Source organism: Solanum verrucosum, unplaced genomic scaffold (assembly GCF_900185275.1).
Source record: "Solanum verrucosum unplaced genomic scaffold, falcon-dt-bn FXZP01000147.1, whole genome shotgun sequence".
Taxonomy (NCBI): domain Eukaryota; kingdom Viridiplantae; phylum Streptophyta; class Magnoliopsida; order Solanales; family Solanaceae; genus Solanum; species Solanum verrucosum.
Genome location: NW_026020343.1, coordinates 3513025 through 3527574, shown reverse-complemented (window position 1 = coordinate 3527574; position 14550 = coordinate 3513025). Strand labels below are relative to the sequence as shown.

The following is a 14550-nucleotide window of genomic DNA, read 5'->3' as shown; positions in this document are numbered from 1 at the left end:
AAAGACCATTTTTGACCTATTAAATAACAAAAAGTACATTTTTGGACCAAACTATTGATAGATGTGACATATTTAGACCAAACTATTAACGGATAACAATTTTGTTCAATTACACATAATTTAAGTACATTTTTTTTTTCCTTTTTTAGAGTTCCCTTCTATGAACTTTGTTGAGAGTGGTTAGACAGTTAGTTAAATAACTGTTAGTTTGTTAGAGAAGTTAGTTACGAGATCTAGTTGATTAGTTATTTAACAGGTCATTAGTCAAGTAATTACTACAATTAACTAAGCTAAAGTCTAAACCAGTTATGTATATAAGCACTAGTATGTAGTACTCTATGATTAAGATTATATAATATCAGAATATCTTCTTCTCAATTACTTTCATTCTACCTTTCCTCTCGTCTTTCTTCATAACTGATCTGGCAGAATCTGCCTAATTCTACAAACTTGGCATGTCTCAATTGTTAATTTAGTAGATTTGTGTGGCTGTGGCTGTGGCTGTCATCTATTTTAGCTTCTTTGTTGGTAACATTCTCCACAAGTTATTTGGTCATGTAATTCATAAGGGCATGAGATAGTTTTCAAAATTAATGTACCGCTTGCTTATTTCTGCGAACGTTTAAGTAGCAATCAGATCTCTGTCCATGCTCAGAATTCAACAAGTTCATTGAGAAGTCTACATAACAATTCTCTCTTAATTTTATTCATCCAATAAAACCAGTAGCAAGAATAAGCACAGGCGAACTTTTCTTTTGGCATTGTGATCAGCCAAGAGAATACTACTTGATTGGAAAACTAGTGCTTTCCTATTGCAAATGGTTTCCGTTGCTGTATTGGTAGCTCCAAATCAGGTTCAATTGATGTCAAGGGAGAAAAGTACTCGTCTACCATGTCATTCGTCACATGTTCCAAGCTTGGAGGATCCCACTGCATGTTTTACCAACAGTTCAGATAATTCTAAAACTGACAATTGGCATGCTCCAAGAACTGAACTACGAATAGTTCAAACAATCAGGTATACAAGGCCAGATTTCTCGAGAAAATGGTATTAAGCAGCATTACTCCACAACATGGAGTTGCATTGAATCAAAATGAAATACACCCAATAGAGTTAATGCGCCGTTAAGCATGCATCATAGTTCCTCGTTTTTGTGTCCATATGCACTTTGTATGTGTCCCCTCCCCACCCCTTCAATTGTAATAAACTATTGAAAGTGACAAGAGTGGTGTGCTTTAGAGGTGCAAATTATTCGTTGACTACCTACAATATTACTTCATGCCACTTGCTCCACATGAAAATATTATTCACTCTTGACTATTTGTGACTATGATGAAAGATCACACATGCCTCACCCACTACTTAATACTTCCATCACATGCCACTAACCTTTATCTCTAATCAACGATTTCAAGAAAATCATTCTCCACATAAATTGTTTCTATGAATATACATCATATCAATGAAGTGTCAAAAGAAATGGTGTACCTTGGGGGAATGATCTTTATCCAACATCCGCGCTCGAACCCCCTATAAGAAGACACCCATGCAGTTATAAACGCAGAGAGTCACAGTTTCTACCAATTGAACCAGATTCAAGAAACATGATGTACCTCGCAGTAGTCACGAGTAATATGTCCAAAGAATGCTTGTAATGTCATTCAATACTCACGAATTATGCACTGGTCAAGAGTTTGATTTATACCTTCACGTATCTGTAGGAAGCACAACCTTGTAGTGTCATCCAAGAATGAAGGGGGAGCATGTTGCAGAGTTAAGTGTTCGAAAGGAACTTACTGATCGTAAGGAAACCTTCAAGCTCAATGGCGACACCTCTCTTAGTGTCTTCAGTGTTGAAATGCACCAGGCATCTGCTGTTTTGGTTGTTTCACTTTCCTAAATTCTTTAGGAATTAATGATCAGATGTATGCTAAAAAAAATATTTAGAGAACAAGTGAAGAAATTTAGATCCTGTGCGTACTGCCAGGAAATAAAACTCCTGTCCTGTAGAAATTATTTTGAATAGTTTTGCTAGCTTGGGTGGCTGTGGTATTCAATTCAAAATTCCTAGAAAAAATTGTATGTATGTATGCTTTCTGAAATATAGTTGTGCCGACAAGGATTGATATGTGGATATCTGTTACTTACACTGACAAAAACTCTGTTTCTGGATCTCTGCTAGTTAGGTTCTCATCCTTTAAAATTGTTTGATTGAACACAAAAATGAAGATATTATTCATCAGAAACAGTTTCATATCTTTTCAAGAGATTTTGTAGGATGATGTCTTTGTTACAAAAACATAAGGTAAAGATTACATTCTTACCAGAGAATCAATGATTTCCTCCATTGTCTCATTGCTGAAACATTTATTAAGTATTTCAATCCTACACAAAACAGATTAAAAGGATTAACACAAACATCAGATATAGGCAGGTTTTCAAGCAGAAACCACATAGAAGGACAACAGGTAAATAACCCAAAAGTTTTGAAAACTAAAGAAAAACCACAATTAGAAGACAGGAGAAAGCATGAAGCTTGAACCAAAATCATCAGCCTGTACAATTCATACTACGCAAATCGCCCAACTTTTAAGCATCGGAACTTAAGGCAAGCAAGGTGTAAGGTTGGACAGCAGGTGAAACTGGGTGATGAAGAACTTCCAATTGTCATAGATGCAGAATAATGCTAACATACAATCAAGTCGCAATGAAGAGTGCTAAAGAAAGTAACTAATAATGCAAAACAATTTGTTTTTGAATAGTATTTCTTTTTTAAAGATTGCATAGGGTACTCTCCAATAAGTGTGTTTATGCATCCCAAAAAAGATGTAGCCATACGTAGTGAATGCCACAAATTGAAACTTATTATAAAAAGAAGCTAAAATTATTGCTAGAAGGCGAGAGAACAATTCAAAATAGGTTAATGCACTAAGCAATATGAGAACTAGAAGCATGAAAAGTTCAGGGTCCATTGACTGATGCAGGTTAAATGGTTTCTACAACAAGAGGGAGGAAGAGATTGATTTTCTAAAGAAGCCTAGATACCTAAAGAAGCTTTACAAAGCCCACCCCACTCCCCATCTGAATGGAAGCTCAAACGGTATGGATCTCTAATTTGAAACTGCTGCACAAGATGAGCAGTACCTTTGGAATACACTCATTTGATCCAGATGGACAACATCTTCAAATTTTGCAAGACAATTACCAATGACAGAAGGATCATCCGTCATAAGCTTTCCGAGTTGGTCCTCGACTAAGGGAAGCCTCTGAGAGGATTGGAAAGGAGAAACAATATAGCCAGATACAGATCTATCAGGTAATCTTAGTAACTGTGCAGAAACTAGAGAAATTTAAGATTCAATGGAAGGAACTGACTTCGCTGAGAGAGTAGTGTGTAGCAAGACCACAGGACATCATTTCCGCTCCACTGAGCTTGTCTCCTGTTAGGGCCAGGTACTCTCCTGCAAAATGCAGTAATAGTCAGCTCCTTAGCAACTAATATTGCCTGTTGCAACAAATCCTGAAACAGGGTGAGCCACAGCACACACAGCAAAATGATCACATTGCATGGTATCATGTATATGAATTTCTTAGTAAAGAAATAATATTCATGATGTTATGGAGTATGTATCTGAATATCGTTATGTAGCGTTAATAAATCCAAAGAGGAATTGCTAGCTGCAGTTTCGTGTTTTAGATTTCCTTTCCTTCTGTTTCTTTAAAAGAGCCACCATCCAAAAGTGTTCCCTGCCTCAAGAGACTGGGTGATAACTGATGTTGGGTATATATACACTCTGTTAGCCATGTTTTTCCCACATTTGTACTTTCACTCACTTACATGATTTAGAGCTTTTGGAAGGTGTTTTGTGCATTGTAGGTGAAAAGATCACAAAATCAACTAAGTATGGAGCAAAAATGGACGAAACTTGCAAAGCCAAGCCCAAGGCAAAGTGCTGGAGCTCGCCTCGCGAGGTGGAAAGCGAATAGGGGTAAAAAATAAGCCCCCGCTGAAGTTTACACCCTGCACAAGGCAAGGGAAAGGCGAGACAGAAAGTCTCAGGATGCAAGAGGCGAAGTGGACTACTTCACGATAATCCAGACCTGGCCAATTTTTGACCTTCTCCTAGTCCGACTTGGTGGGTGTTGAAATCTGCCTCATGAGCTGTTAATTGATGTTGAGTTGGCATAATGACATGGCTGCTGATGTGTTTTCTGTTTTCAGAAGATAGATATTTTCTGATTTAGTCTTTCAGTTGTGAATTTCCTAGTTGTTAGGCATGTAGAGTTGTTGGTAGACTTAGTGCCTAGTTAATAGGAAGATTCTGTTTTTCAGTTACTGCATTATTTATTGCAGACTGTTAGGAGTTCCTTCAATTTAAATATTTCTTCTTTCAGCTTAATAAAATATCTCTTTTTCTTCTTCTGTCGTATGTTTTTCTTTAGCTGTTAACACCAACAAATTGGTATCAGAGCCCTCTTCTTAAGGGACTTGTGAGTGTAGTCTGAGTGAACCATCAACAAAGTCCCTACCTGTTGCCCTGAAAAGCCATCAGAACACATGGATTCAGAACACTCTTCTGATTCTTATGCTATTTCTCCACCGGTGTTTGATGGAGAGAACTACCAGGTATGGGCTATCAAGATGCAAACTCACATGGAGGCATGTGATCTCTCGGAAGCAGTAGAGGAGGATTACGAAATTCCTGTTTTACCAAGCAATCCAACAATGGCGCAGATCAAACTTCACAAGGAAAGGAAGACAAGAAAATCCAAGGCGAAATCTTGCTTATATGCTGCACTTTCACCTACAATTTTTTCTAGAATCATGACGTTGGAATCGGCAAAAGCAATCTGGGATTTTCTAAAAGAAGAATACCAAGGAGATGAGCGAATCAAAGGTATGAAAGTTATGAATCTCATTAGAGAATTTGAGATACAAAGAATGAAAGATTTTGAAACTGTCAAAGAATACTCAGATAGGCTTCTTAGCATTGTGATCAAAGTAAGAATGTTGGGCAATAAGCTTCCTGATAGCAGAGTTATTGAGAAACTTCTTGTTACATTACCTGAGAAGTTTGAACCAACCATTGCTTCCTTAGAAAATACTAAGGATCTGTCAAAGATCACTTTGGCAGAATTACTAAATGCATTGCAGGCACAAGAGCAAAGAAGGTTAATGAGACAGGAAGGGTCGGTAGAAGGTGCACTTCAGGCCAAGTTGCAAAACTATCCTGGAAACAAATAGAAGAAAATCAAAGGGAAGAAGAATTATGCTGAAAATAATCAGGTTTCCGCTGGTAATGGAAGTAGCCACAATTCAGGCAGCAACAGAGGAGAAAAATTCCCTCTGTGTCAATATTGTGGAAGGAAGAATCATCCTCACTTCAAATGCTGGAGAAAGCCGGATATGCGATGACGAAAATGTCAAAAACTTGGGCATGCTGAGATCATCTGCAAGGAAAAAGGACAGCAGCAACAAGGAGAAGCTCAAGTTGCAAATCAACACGAGGAAGAACAACTATTTGTTGCATCATGTTTTGCATCTAGTATTTCAAGTGACAGTTGGCTTATTGATAGTGGTTGTACAAACCACATGACTAGTGATGAAAAGCTTTTCAAAGGCTTGATAGAACAACAACATCAAGAGTCAGGATTCGAAATGGAGAATACCTCCCTGCAAAAGGAAAGGGGACTGCGGCTATTGAGAGTTATACAGGTACAAAACTTGTTTCTGAAGTTTTGTTTGTTCCTGAACTTGATCAGAATTTATTAAGTGTTGGACAGCTACTTGAAAATGGGTTCAAATATTTTTTTGAAGATAAGGCGTGTCTGATCATTGATCCAAGTGGTCAGGAACTATTTAGAATTAAAATGCAGGGTAAAAGCTTTTCTTTGAATCCAATGGAGGAAGAACAAATAGCTTTTCCAAGTCAGTCCAGTGTTGCAGAAACTTGGCACAAACGGTTGGGTCACTTCCATCACAGGGAGCTTTTGTATATGCAGAAAAAAGGGTTGGCAAAAGGTTTACCTCCACTTGAAGAGGAACTCCCAAGTTGCAAGGCATGCCAATTTGGTAACCAGACAAGATTGCCATTCCCAAAATCAACTTGGAGAGCGACTCAAAAATTGCAGCTGATTCATACAGATCTTGGAGGCCCCCAAAGAACTCCATCATTGAAAGGAAGCAGGTATTACATAATATTTATTGATGATCTAACAAGGATGTGTTGGATATACTTCTTAAGATTCAAATCGGAGGTTGCTGAATTTTTTTGGAAATACAAAGCCTTGGTAGAAAATCAAAGCGGCTGCAAACTGCAAGTGCTCAGATCAGATAATGGGACTGAGTACACTTCAGATCAGTTCAAAAACTTTTGTGAAGTTGCTGGAATAGAGCATCAACTTACTACTCCATATACTCCCCAGCAAAATGGAGTAAGTGAAAGGAAGAATAGGACCATCATGGAGATGTCAAGGTGTATGTTGCACGAGAAAGAGCTTCCCAAAAAGTTTTGGGCAGAGGCAGCCAATACTGCTGTATTTTTGTTGAATAGGCTGCCTACAAAGGCAGTGAATGGTCAAACACCTTTTGAAGCTTGGCATGGGTACAAACCTTTACTAAAGAATCTCAAGATTTTTGGTTGCTTATGTTTTTCTCACATACCTCAGCCGAAAAGGGATAAACTTGACAAGAAGGCAGAACCTGGAAAAAATTTCCAACCACAAACTGGAAAAATTTTGGTAAGCAAAGATGTGGAATTTGTAGAACAAAAGCAATGGGATTGGGATGGAGAAAAGCAAGAAAGAGAAGCTAATGAGTTGCACAATTTTGAGGAACGAGTAGATCATCCTCCCATTCGAGGAACCAGATCACTCGCAGATATCTATCAAAGATGCAATGTAGCTGTATTTGAACCTGCTAAATATGCAGAAGCTGAAAGAGACAAGAAATGGATAGTCGCAATGCAGGAGGAGCTAACCAAGATCGAGAAAAATGACACATGGAAGCTGGTAGAAAGGCCTCCAGACAGAAAGGTTATTGGTGTTAAATGGGTTTACAGAACTAAGCTAAATGCAGATGGTTCGGTGAACAAACACAAAGCTAGGCTTGTGGTGAAGGGTTATGCTCAGATTTTTGGTGTAGATTTTTCTGAACATTTGCACCAGTCGCAAGACTTGACACAATCAGGCTTCTTTTGGCAATTGCAGCACAAAAGGGTTGGAAAATCTACCAATTGGATGTTAAATCAGCCTTTTTGAATGTTGAGCAGCCTGAAGGATTTGTTGCAGAAGGACAGGAAGACAAAGTCTACTTGCTGAAAAAGGCCTTCTATGGATTAAAACAAGCTCCAAGGGCTTGGTACAGTAGAATCAATGATCATCTTTTTGACTTAGGTTTTCAGAAAAGCCCAAGTGAATCAACTCTTTACATAAAGCATGTTAACTCTGACATTATTATAATTTCTTTGTATGTTGATGATCTTTTAGTAACAGGGAGTAATGTTGTGCTCATAGAAGAGTTGAAAAAGGAGATGATGAAAGTCTTTGAAATGACGGATCTCGGAGAGATGGCTTTCTTTCTTGGAATGGAGGTTAAACAAATCCAAGATCAAATATTCATTTGTCAGAAGAAGTATGCAAAAGAAATTCTGAGGAAATTTAGAATGGACGATTGCAAAAGTATAAGTACGCCTATGAATCAAAAGGAGAAGTTAATGAAGGACGATGGTGCTGAACGAGTACAAGAAGGAAGCTACAGAAGCTTGATAGGATGTATCTTACAGCAACAAGGCCAGATATATTGTATGATGTAAGTGTCTATCCCGATTCTTGAATTCTCCTAGTGAATTGCATATGCAAGCTGCAAAAAGAGTACTCAGATATGTCAAAAGGCACAATGGACTATGGAGTCAAATTTAGCAAATGCCAGAATTTTAAACTTCAAGGATTTTCTGACAGTGATTGGGGTGGTTCTGCTGAAGATATGAGAAGTACTTCAGGGTACTGTTTTATTTTTGGCGCTGGATGCTTTTCTTGGTGTTCGAAAAAACAAGAGATTGTTGCTCAATCAACTGCAGAGGCAGAATTCATTGCTGCTACAGCTGCGGTCAATCAAGCTTTATGGATAAAGAAAATCTTTTGCGATCTTGGGTTGGAGATGAAGGAAAGCACTGAGATATTTGTGGACAACCAAGCTGCCATTGTTATTTCTCACAATCCAGTTGTTCATAGAAAGACCAAGCATTTCAATGTGAAGCTATATTTTCTTAGAGAAGTGCAAGAGGATGGTTTAGTGAATCTGGTATATTGCAGAACGGAAGAGCAGCTGGCTGATATTTTTACAAATGCTCTTCCGGCAAGCAAATTTGAGTTCTTGAGAAAGGAACTTGGAATTTGCAGCTCTTAATGAAAGGAAGAGCTCTCATGTTGGACTCATCAAAGTCATCAGTATATAATTCAGCCATTCTCATTATCTTCTTTATGTCAAAACTAGAAAAAAAATCAATTGGATTCAAGCAAGATACTCCATTAAGCAAATCACTTCATTGAAACGGTCATTAAGTTGTAGCTGCCAATCAATGATTTTATAAAACACATCCACATGATAATGGTGCAAAGTAGTACAAATAACTACTTTACGTCGTGATCTCCCAAAAATAGCATATGGATCATCAAATTGGGTAATGAAATGTCATGCTTGATACAAAATGCTTCTACCTTTTCTTTAAGTGAATCTCATCCAATATTATTCTTAAGCGAGGATTTCATTCATTATCTCTTAAAGCTTGCAACCTCTCTTTGCTACCTTTACAAGAATCGTGGCATTTGCAATATCTTGCTCCTTTTTCTGTAATGAAACATTAAGATCATTTGTGATTCCTAAAAGATCAGTCATCAAATGCAACAAGAAAATAGTCTCAAACGTTTGACAACTTCTGAGAAATCCCGATGCGCTTGCTCTTTCTTCCAAAGTACTTGCATTTACAACAAGAGGATCAAGTACATCGACAATAGAGTCAAACCTACTAATAAAGTTTCCAAATGACTTGTAATGAGATCCCCAACGAGTATCACCGGCTTTAACAAGGCCAAGTTCTTGATTCAACCCTCTACCTGTTTATAGTTCACCCATATCCAATGCCATTCGAAGATACTTTTTTTGAGATTCTTGAAATTATCCACACGTTTAAAAGAAGCTCCCAACACATTCAAAATATTTGAAATTAATAATACAAGTTCACCAACTTGAACACACTTTTTAGAAATCGCAACAAGAGTCAATTAAAGTTGATGAGCAAAACAATGAACATAATGAGCCGATCTCCTTTTTTGTCTAATCAACGTTTTAAGACCTCCTAGCTCACCTTGCATATTGCTTGTCCCATCGTAACATTGCTCACGTACATTAGATAAAGTCAAAGAATGGTGAGCAAGTAGATCTACAATTGCTTCCTTTAGAGATAAAGCACTAGTATCTTTAATATGAACAAGTCCAATAAATGCCTCCATCACAAACCCCCTTTTGTCAACATATCTTAGACAAATAGTCATTTGCTCTTTGCGTGACAAATCTCTAGATTCATCAACCAATAAAGCAAAGTAGTCACTATTTATATCCTCTATTATAGCCTTAACTGTTTCAATCTTACACGCAGTCACAATATCTTTTTGGATGTCATGAGAAGTCATTTTATTATTATTTGGAGCTTTTTCTAACTCAAAAGGTTTAATTGCATCACATCTAGCAGCATACCAAGAAAGAACTTCAAGAAAATTACCCTTGTTCAATGACGATTCACTCTCGTCATGACCACGAAACGCAAAACCTTGATTCAAGAGAAGTCTTACCACATCGATTGAAGTGTTTAATCGAACCCGATATTCATGCATACTTTTATCATCCAACTATTAAAATGCGGCTTGAATGGATTGTTGTCCTCGCATGAGATCTTCACACTTTCTTTTGGATTGATTATGAACGCTATTCGGTGGACCAATATGTGTAGCAAAGCTATCCTTTCTATGCCAATTTGTAAATCCCTTAGTCGAAAATACATTACCACCACCTTGATTAATGTTTTCTCCTTGAAATAAATAACAATGTAAACAATAAGCAACATCCACACTAATACTGTATTCCAACCAATCACGATATTCATCAAACCACATATAAACAAAACGACGTGGTGTTCCAAAAAAAATCAGTTTGAGGAAACTGATGAGTTCGAGTATATATCCAAAAATATTTATATTTAGTATATATACTGGCAAAATTTTTCCAATTAGTGCGAATGCTGCTTATTGTTTACCTTGTTATTTATCTCAAGGAGAAAACATTAATCAAGGGGGTGGTAACGTATTTTCGACTAAGGGATTTACAAATTGGCATAGAAAGGATAGCTTTGCTACACATATTGGTCCACCGAATAGCGTTCATAATCAATCCAAAATAGTGTGAAGATCTCATGCGAGAACAACAATCCATTCAAGCCGCATTTTAATAGTTGGATGATAAAAGTAAGCATGAATATCGGGTTCACTTAAACAATTCAATCGATGTGGTAAGACTTCTCTTGAATCAAGGTTTTGCGTTTCGTGGTCATGACGAGAGTGAATCGTTATTGAACAAGGGTAATTTTCTTGAAGTTCTTTCTTGGTATGCTGCTAGATGTGATGCAATTAAACCTTTTGAGTTAGAAAAAGCTCCAAATAATAATAAAATGACTTCTCATGACATCCAAAAAGATATTGTGACTGCGTGTAAGATTGAAACAGTTAAGGCTATAATAGAGGATATAAATAGTGACTACTTTGCTTTATTGGTTGATGAATCTAGAGATTTGTCACGCAAAGAGCAAATGACTATTTGTCTAAGATATGTTGACAAAAGGGGGTTTGTGATGGAGACATTTATTGAACTTATTCATATTAAAGATACTAGTGTTTTATCTCTAAAGGAAGCAATTGTAGATCTACTTGCTCACCATTCTTTGACTTTATCTAATGTACGTGAGCAATGTTACGATGGGACAAGCAATATGCAAGGTGAGCTAGGAGGTCTTAAAACGTTGATTAGACAAAAAAGGAGATCGGCTCATTATGTTCATTGTTTTGCTCATCAACTTTAATTGACTCTTGTTGCGATTTCTAAAAAGTGTGTTCAAGTTGGTGAACTTGTATTATTAATTTCAAATATTTTGAATGTGTTGGGAGCTTCTTTTAAACGTGTGGATAATTTCAAGAATCTCAAAAAAAGTATCTTCGAATGGCATTGGATATGGGTGAACTATAAACAGGTAGAGGGTTGAATCAAGAACTTGGCCTTGTTAAAGCCGGTGATACTCGTTGGGGATCTCATTACAAGTCATTTGGAAACTTTATTAGTAGTTTTGACTCTATTGTCAATGTACTTGATACTCTTGTTGTAAATGCAAGTACTTTGGAAGAAAGAGCAAGCGCATCGGGATTTCTCAGAAGTTGTCAAATGTTTGAGACTATTTTCTTGTTGCATTTGATGACTGATCTTTTAGGAATCACAAATGATCTTAATGTTTCATTACAGAAAAAGGAGCAAGATATTGCAAATGCCATGATTCTTGTAAAGGTAGCAAAGAGAAGGTTGCAAACTCTAAGAGATAATGAATGAGATCCTCTCTTAAAAAAAATATTGGATGGGATGCACTTAAAGAAAAGATAGAAGCATTTTGTATCAAGCATGGCATTTCATTATCCAATTTTGATAATCCATATGCTAATTCTGGGAGATCACGACGTAAAGTAGTTATTTGTACTACTTTGCACCATTATCGTGTGGATGTGTTTTACAAAATCATTGATTGGCAGCTACAAGAACTTAATGACCGTTTCAATGAAGTGATTTGCTTAATGGTGTATCTTGCTTGAATCCAATTGATTCATTTTCTAGTTTTGACATAAAGAAGATAATGAGAATGGCAGAATTATATACTGATGACTTTGATGAGTCCAACATGAGAGCTCTTGAGAATCAACTTGTTTACTACATTATTGATGTTCGTGATATTGATGAAAGGTTCTCCAATTTGGGTGGACTTGGGGAACTTTCAAGAAAGTTGGCTGAGACAAAGAAGCATTTAAACTATTCTCTCGTATTTCTTTTAGTGAAGTTTGCTTTGCTTCTACCTGTTGCCACTGCTACAATTGAAAGAGCTTTTTCGGCAATGAATATTATCAAGAATGACTTGCGAAATCAAATGGATGATGAATTCTTAGATGGTTGCACAGTGCCTTATGTAGAGGAAAAAATATTTAAAGATGCTTCTAATGAGTGTATTATGAGAACATTTCAAGAGATGAAGTGTCATTGCGTGCAATTGTGATTACCACTTTACATATTTTGGTGTGTATGAAACTATCCGTCAATATATTTGTCCTACTTCATCTTTGTTAGTTTATCCGTTGATATTTTGCAAGTTTCCATTTTAAGAATTTTCATTTTGGATAGTTGGTTAATTTGATATTGAACAGGTAAAGAGTAGGAACAACTTGGAGCACTATGTAGAAATCAATAATTGAGGTATGATTATTTTGTAGCCAATCTTTATAATCTGACCAGCAAGGTTTATTTTTTTACTTGTTCTAAAGTATGAACACCCTTGACGAAAATCCTGGCTCCGCCACTAATTTAAACAGGTAAACAAGTGAATCTCTGCATGGTCCTATTAGATTACAGGAGAGCACATCTATGGTACAATAGCCAAGATAACTAGAGTTAAGAGCACTTGGAGTTACACCGAATAATTTAGATTTCTAAATAAAGTATGTCTTCCACTCACTAATGCCTTCTTAGTCAGAAGGAACTGAAAGTGTAATGAGTAGCAAAACTGCTAATTTTTTCACTATTCCAGTGTATACTACAGTGGGAAGGAGAAGCCAATGAGAGGAACCAAGAGACTGATTACTTCTTTCATAGGCATATTTCTTAAGAACTAGATAGGGTCAGCACTTCCAGATCTTTCAATGCAGTAAACAATGAAAGCTAATTGAAGTGGTTAAAACCTATGCTCACCAATCATTTAGATTCTTTAAAGGCTATCCCACGAACCATTATACTAGGAGTTAAAAAGGTAAATAACTATCCACTTGTAGAGACTGCTTCCTTTTAGAAGCAGTATCTTTCAAAGTTGAACCTTGGACGCAGATGTCATTTCAGCTACCGCTTCATAGAATCTCAGATTTTCCAAGCTTTTCACATGATTGAGAAAAGGTAACAAAGGAGGAGAAATTGGTATAGGAAGCGTGGATAGACCTACTAAAACTTCTTCTTTAGTTGTCAGCAACCTGTTTTAAGTTCCACAGCATAAAAGACATCAATACTATGGTATCTAAACTAGATCATAATGGTGGCTGAAGATGTGTGACATGCTGGTTACAGGGATTCGTTCTATTGGTGACCAGTATCTCACCTGGAACTTGCGACCCAGGGTAAGAAAAGAGGTACGTCCAAATTCTACAAAAAATTCTGATATTTATTATCTCGAGAAAGAAAAACAAAAAAGACACTCACCTGTGGTTTCAAGTATGTGCCAATAACATATGCAAGACTATATATTTTCTGATAAAGTTCTTTGCATTCATCAATGTTTCCTGCATAATACAATGGACAAAAAAAGATCTATCAATGAAAGTAAAAGCTAACACAATTTAGTTACAGTATTGTAGAAGGTTCCCAGCAGCATTCGGGTAACAATTAACTAAAAAATCTAATATATTATGATTCATGACATATACATATACCATGGCTGCGCAGTGCGCACACAACTAAATAGACAGCTTCTAACTAAAAACTGAAGTACCAAAAATGAAGTAACAATACAATCAACATTCTTCAAACAGTCAAAAGAAAATATGCATGAACTACTATTTGTGAAGAGCATAAGACAGGAAATATATCTCCTGTACACGTTACAATCACACAACCATACATCTCATTGTTGTTAGGGTTGTTCGCCAGTTTCTCGAGCTCCGTATGAAAATCATTGAAATGCAGTAATTTGCGTTCTTACTTACATCAAAGGTTCACCTAGACATGTCTTCTATGAGGATAGGGGACATACAAATACTATAGGATATTTTGACTCAAATTGGCAGGATTTCATTCAGGACCATCCACCAAGGTTTCGATGGTTTAATTGGAGGAATTATATTTTGGAAAAGCAAAAAGCAAGTTGTAGAAACTAGACAAGCACCAAGGCATAATACCAAGCAATGGCTTTGGCTACATGTAACTAATATGGCTAAGACAAGTTTTTAAAGAGTTAAGGTGGCGAAAAGATGCACCCCTGCAACTGATTGATGACAATCAGGCTGAATATACATTGCTTCAAACCCACTGTTTCATGAGAGAGCGAAATATATACAAGTAGATTGTCATTTTAATTGACAAGAGATTTGAGTCATTTGTGGCAAGTTAGGAGAATACAATATGTACGCCCCAACTTGAGGAAGAAAGTCAAGGAATTAGGAAATTTTTAATATGACAATAGTTACTCATTCCTTGTAAATACGGT

The 14550-nt window shown here is 36.7% G+C and overlaps 3 protein-coding genes and 1 pseudogene across 4 annotated transcripts in view; 2 read left to right on the top strand and 2 right to left on the bottom strand.

Moving 5' to 3' along the window:
* Positions 1–14550, top strand: part of LOC125837375 (probable protein phosphatase 2C 10) — a 1808044-nt gene that overhangs the window by 845068 nt on the left and 948426 nt on the right. The window lies entirely within an intron of this gene.
* LOC125837406 (3-hydroxyisobutyryl-CoA hydrolase-like protein 1, mitochondrial) lies at positions 799–3570 on the bottom strand (annotated as a pseudogene).
* LOC125837405 (uncharacterized) lies at positions 8781–9892 on the bottom strand. The gene is made up of 2 exons (XM_049516537.1): positions 9367–9892; positions 8781–9115 (listed from the first exon to the last, which is right to left on the bottom strand). Exons 1-2 carry the CDS (start codon positions 9890–9892, stop codon positions 8781–8783), a joined length of 861 nt encoding a protein of 286 aa, XP_049372494.1.
* Positions 10723–12360, top strand: LOC125837404 (uncharacterized). Its single transcript, XM_049516536.1, has 3 exons — positions 10723–11047; positions 11299–11620; positions 11928–12360. Exons 1-3 carry the CDS (start codon positions 10723–10725, stop codon positions 12358–12360), a joined length of 1080 nt encoding a protein of 359 aa, XP_049372493.1.